Source organism: Loxodonta africana, chromosome 13 (genome assembly GCF_030014295.1).
Source record: "Loxodonta africana isolate mLoxAfr1 chromosome 13, mLoxAfr1.hap2, whole genome shotgun sequence".
Lineage (NCBI taxonomy): Eukaryota > Metazoa > Chordata > Mammalia > Proboscidea > Elephantidae > Loxodonta > Loxodonta africana.
Genome location: NC_087354.1, coordinates 11,447,727 through 11,453,726, shown reverse-complemented (window position 1 = coordinate 11,453,726; position 6,000 = coordinate 11,447,727). Strand labels below are relative to the sequence as shown.

The 6,000-nt window shown below is 50.7% G+C and overlaps 1 protein-coding gene across 1 annotated transcript in view; it reads left to right on the top strand.

Moving 5' to 3' along the window:
- The first annotated feature begins 260 nt into the window (after positions 1-260).
- ENTREP2 (endosomal transmembrane epsin interactor 2) overlaps positions 261-6,000 on the top strand; it is a 613,337-nt gene continuing 607,597 nt past the window's right edge. The window contains exon 1 of the mRNA XM_064296181.1: positions 261-479. Coding sequence (XP_064152251.1) covers positions 261-479 — 219 coding nt within the window. The remainder of the gene's footprint in view (positions 480-6,000) is intronic.

Genomic DNA, 6,000 nt, shown 5'->3' with positions numbered 1-6,000 from the left:
CGCAGCTGTGCCGGCCGGCGGGCGGCCCTGAGGAGCGGCGGCGGCGGCGGCATGGGCACGGGCGCGGGCAGGGGCTGCGGGCGAGCGGCTCCCCGCCCGGCCCCGCCGGCTCCCGGCGCGCGGCCGGCGCAGCCCCGCCAGTGCCCGCTGCCCGCGCGGAGGCCGGCTGCGCACCTGGCGCAACTTGCCTCGGACCCTCGGTGAGGAGACAGCCGCGGCGGCACCCGGCGGCGGGCGGGAGCGGGCGGGCGCGGGGCGCGATGACCCCGGCCGGCGGCCCCCGCGCGCAGCGCCCCGCCGCGCTGCCCCGCAGCCTGTCCCGCCTGCGCGAGTGTCCGGGCCGCTCCCGCATCGTGCTGGCGCTCGGGGCCACGCAGATGGCGCTCGGATGCCTCATCGTGGCCGTCAGCTTCGCCGCGCTGGCGCTCACCACCTCGGCCCGCGTCCGCCACTCCTGTCCCTTCTGGGCCGGCTTCTCGGTGAGTGCCGGCGGGCTCCGGGAGGCAGGGGGCTGCGGCCAAGTTCGGGCAGGAGCGCCGAGAGGCCAAGCGCAGAGCGGGTGCAGGTCCAAACTCCGGCCGTTGAACTCCGGGGAGCGAGGGTAGCTGTTTCCGAAACGGCGCTCTCGCGTTCCCAGTGCGGTGATCCTGGAGTTACTTTTCTTGGAGGACACGACCGCCAGCGCCCGCCCTCACCGAGCCGCAGCGCGGGAGGGACCGCGCGCGGGGCCAGGGCCGGCCGCCCGGCACGGGGACTGGGCCGGCGGCCGGGTCCCGGTGCTGCGCGGGCGGGGGCCTGGGGTCGGGAGGCTCGGCCTCGCCGGCTCGGTGCGGCTTTAACCAGCCGGCCGCCCGCTTCCGGGGCGGGGAGGTAGGGTGCGAACTGCGGGCGGTCGCACCGGGTGCGGGATCCGCGTCCCCGCGTGCGTGTATCCCTGGCAGCGGCCCTGGCTGGGAGCGGGGCGCGTCCCGTCTGGTTACTGGACAGTCCGGGCAGCGGGCATTAGCCGCCCCCCGCCGCCTCCCCATGGTCAGTCGCAGACCTGGCGTTGGGCACTTGGCGTTTCCCGCGTCCGCCCGAAAGGCGTGCTCTGTGGGCGGCGGGACAGGGCCAGCGACCAGCGTCCGGCATTGGGGGGTGTGGGGAGGGAGGGCGTGTTCTCTGCGCTCTAGACCACGAGGATTAATATTTTCAGGCGGTTGACCCCCAAATTAAAGAGACAATGAATAACAAACCTCCATAGGAGAAAGGCACATATCAAAGCCACTGTTAAAGGAAATGATTGTGCCCAAGAGTAATATTCGGCATTTTATAGTATTTTGAGGAAAGCTGATTTATTCTGTATTAATAAAGAATGGGCATATGGAAATGGGAAAATACATGGAGAGTTGATAAAGAGAGACACTTATTATGAGAACTCTTGACATCTGTGACTGTATTTGGTTTATGGTGCCAAAGTACATCTTACAGGCTTAAACTGTAAATGCAGTATGCTTTAATTCCATCTACAGAAATTTAAATCAGGCCTTAATAATTAATGTTTGCTAGCTATTCATGATTTTTGAAATTAAAAATTCTGTCCCGTTTTGCTTTTGTGTGTGTGTGATGGCCTTTGTTCTCGAAGTCCATTATGAGGCTTTTAAAATGAGGTTTTAGCAAAACAGACTCTGGAGCGCCCTGATGGTTACAGGTGTGGTCATTCCTCCTAATGGGGGTATTCATTTTCAAAGCTTATGTCAGAGCAAAGGTGAGCCTTGGAGAGCTGATGAGAACAACAGAAAGTGTGACCACAGCTCAGAGTGTTCAAATGAAAGAGGATTCGGGCAGGAGCAGGGAGCCATGATTCAAATGCTTCACTGTATTTAATCTTCACACATCTGTTGCTGGATTTTCAGCATTATTTAACACGCATTGTTTTCACGTCGTCTGTCTCGGGAGTACTGAGCTTTACATCTGCTGGAGCCAGCTTACAGGTGACAGGCTAGTACATGAGCTTCACTTCCTGACCCCTCCCTGAATTCAGCCTTCGTGGCGAAGTGGTTAAGCGTTCGGCTGTTAACCAGAAGGCTGGCAGTTCAAATCCACCAGCTGCTCCTTGGAAACCCTATGGGACAGTTCTACTCTGTCCTGTTGGGTCCCTATCAACTTGATAACACACAGCAACAACCACATGGCACTGGTGCTCCCAAGGACATGGAAAGAGAGCTGCATTTTAATAATAAACGCTAATTGTGCCTTCACTACACTTTAGTGCAAAGAGTTAAGTGAACTTCCAACTTTATTCCTTTCAACAGCTATAATCGGTGAGTCCAGACTTCCCGTGATTCAGAGAAATTCCGCAAGTGTTTATTGAGCACCTGATGTATGCAGACATTCATCTAGGCTCTGGGGCAACAGCAAAGAACACAACCAATTCTGTTTTCATTGTAGTGATTTAAGGTCACTTCTGCCCGGGTCTGTCTCCGACTCCTCCGGCCTCCCCCCATTACATTTGTTTTCTCCTGAGCTCGTTCTCTTTCCTCGAGCAGCCTGCCACGAGCACCTTTAAAATTCTCTCACCGATAGCATATAATTCTCACTTTCTCACACTTAGTGGAAATGGTGGTGGTTTGTGTTGGAACAGGTTTGCAGGTGAGCCTGGCTGTGAGTGCATAACGCTGGCACTTGCTGTGTGCCTGCCCTTAGGTACTACAGATCTATGAAACCACCTTGCAATGACATTCTTCATTTAAGAATGACTAGGGTGGTTTGCAAGGAGCCCTGGTGGTGCAGTGGTTAAGTGCTTGGCTATGAACGGAAAGGTCAGTGGTTTGAACCCACCAGCTGCTCTGCAGGACAAAAGACCTGGCTATCTGTTCTCATAAGGATTTCAGCCTAGGAAAACCTATGGGGCAGTTCTACTCTGTCCTGTAGGGTCACTATGAATCGGAATCAATTTGATGTCACGCAGCAACAGGGTGGTTTGCTTTATACTGAAATCTGCTCTGTGGGGCCTAGGGCAACACAGTGGTTCCATTGTATCTTCTAAAGTGAGACGTGTGTGCTCTTTAGCAATCCTTGGTCTTCCAGGCCTTTCCTACATGTAGTTTATACATGGTGAAGAACCATTGTAAAGACAACTGTGTTGTATTTAAGGAAAAATAATAACCAAGGATAACAGCTCATTTATTGAGCACTTGCTGTATGCTGGACGTTAAGCATGTTGCCTGCTCTGTGGGCCGTATGTCCTATGCAGTTCTCTCGGGCAGTTCCCTCCCCTTGAATCTGGACTGGGCCTCTGACTTGCTTTAGCCGATAGAATGCAGTAGAACTGATACTGTCTCAGTTCTGGCCTAACCCTTGAGAAGTCTTGGCAGCTTCTCCTGACTCAGCTTAGGAGAAGAGTGGGTAAGTGAGTTGCCCAAGGTCACTCAGGTAAGAAGTGCCAGTGTCAGGTTTGAACTCAGCCACTGTGACATGGGGGCCACACTCCTAACCACTAGACTTTACTACCTGCTGGGCAGAGGCGGAAGGGGAGGGACTAAAGCATGGTGATAAAGGGGTCAGTCTTGGCAACACTTCCTGTTTCTTAGGAAAAGCATGGAACGTGGATGGGAAGGTGAGGATACAAGAGAGATTTGAGGAGAGGAGGAAGGAGGATGAGGTTTAAGGTTGGGGGGAGGACCTTGGCAAAGTTGGAGATAGTTGAGGGGGTGGCAGGTCTGGGGAGGAGGGAGCAGCTGCTGTGATGAACACAGAGCCGCCTGGTTCCCGTGCTTTGAGGACCCCCAGCTTCAAATGTTTTTTCTGCCCTGAGGACCGTGAGATCCAGTGAGTTAGGAGGTGGGTCCGTTTCCTGGGGATGAGCATCTCGCTCATGTTGAGAGATGTTGATCTGCAGCTGAAAAGACCAGCAGAGCTAGGGGGAGGTCCTGAGTAGTTACCTTTTAACAGAGCAGCTTTACTACTTCCTTTGAGATTATGTTAATGCCCAGGATATCAGAGACCAGCAAATACACTGTGAATTACATATGCTGATGTAGACATGGAAACCCTGGTGGTGTAGTGGTTAAGTGCTACGGCTGCTAACCAAGAGGTTGGCAGTTCGAATCCGCCAGGTGTTCCTTGGAAACTCTGTCGGGCAGTTCTACTCTGTCCTATAGGGTTGCTATGAGTCGGAATCGACTTGGCGGTAGTGGGTTTGGTTTGGTTTTTTGGGGTATAGACATAGTCGTTGGAGAGACTGACTGCATATACACGTTTTTCCTTTAAGAATAATTCCATTGGATTTTTTTCGTACTCCAAAAGCAGCATATGCTTGTTGCAATAACTGAATACAAGGAAGTATATAAAAATGAAGTGACAGCCAATGCCTCCTCCTACCCCAGTTACCCATAGGTAACCTCCACCCATCTGTCAGTTTGTCATACTGTGGTGGCTTGCATATTGCCATGATGCTGGAAGTTATGCCACCAGTATTTCAGATAACAGCAGGATCATCATGGTGGACAGGGTTCAGCAGAGCTACCAGACTAAGACTAGGAAGAAAGACCTGGCAATCTACTGAAATTTAGTCATTGAAAGCCCTATGGATAACAACAGAACGTTGTCCTACATAGTGCTGGAAGGTAAGCTTTCTAGGTTGGAAGGCAATCAGAATACCACAGTGGCTACAACATCGAACTCGTGCATGCTAAGGATTGTGAAGACGATGCCGACAGGCTACGCTTTGTCTTTTGTACGTGGGGTTACCGTGAGTTGGGGGTGACGCCACAGAAACTAACAAAAACCAGTAACCCAGCGTTGTTTAATTTTATCCTCCCACATTTTCCTCTACAATCACAACACTATATTAAAATTTATATATGTATGGAATATATTTCTGTTTTTTAAAAAAAACTACAAAGATGAGATTGTACAGCACATATTACTCTGTGACTTCTTTTTTCATTTAATGTATAATAAACATTCCCAGGTGTCTTAGTTATCTAGTGCTGCTATAATAGAAATACTGCAAGTGGGTGGCTTTAACGAACAGAAATTTATTTTCTCACAGTCTAGTAGGCTAGAAGTTCAAATTCAGGATGTCAGCTCCAGGGGAAGGCCTTCTCTCACTGTTGGCTCTGGAGGAAGGTCTTTCTCATCAATCTTCCCCTGGACTAGGAACTTCTCTGCGTGGGAACACTAGGTCTAAAGGAACCGATCTGTCAGTGCTTCTTCCTTGGTGATGTGAGGTCCCCAACTCTTTGCTTGCTTCCCTTTCCTTTTATCTCTTTTAAGATAAAAGGCAGTGCAGACCACACCCCAAGGAAATTCCATTTATGTTGGATCAGTGATGTGACCTTAGTAAGGTTGTTACAATCCCACCCTAATCCTCTTTAACATAGGATTACAATCACAAAATAGAGGACAACCACACAATACTGGGAGTCATGGCCCAGCCAAATTGATACACATTTTTTGGAGGACATAATTCAGTCCATGACACCAGGCATAACCCATTATTTTTAACGGCAATTTACTAGTTCATAGTATAGAGTTCTGCAGTTTATTCAGGTGTTCCCCTACTGGCATTCTGGTTTATCAGTTCTACACCTCTACAAACAGGCTTATCTAGCCTTAAAGGCCAACCACCAACATTATATTCAGTGGAGAAAGACTTGAGAGCCTTTGCCTTTAGACAAGGATGCCCACTATCACTACTACTATTCAGTATTGTACTGGAAGTCCTAGCCAGACCAATAACCCACTGCCGTAGAGTCGATTCCATAGCGACTCTATAGGACAGAGTAGAACTGCCCCATAGAGTTTCCAAGGAGTGCCTGGTGGATTTGAACTGCTGACCTGTTGGTTAGCAGCCGTAGCACTTAACCACTTCGCCACCAGGGTTTCCAGCCAGACCAATAAGTCTAGAAAAAGAAACTAATGGTCTCCAAACTGGAAAGAAGTGAAACTATCTCTATTTGTAGATGACATGATCCTATATAAAGAAAATCCCAAAGAATATACAAGAAAGCTGCT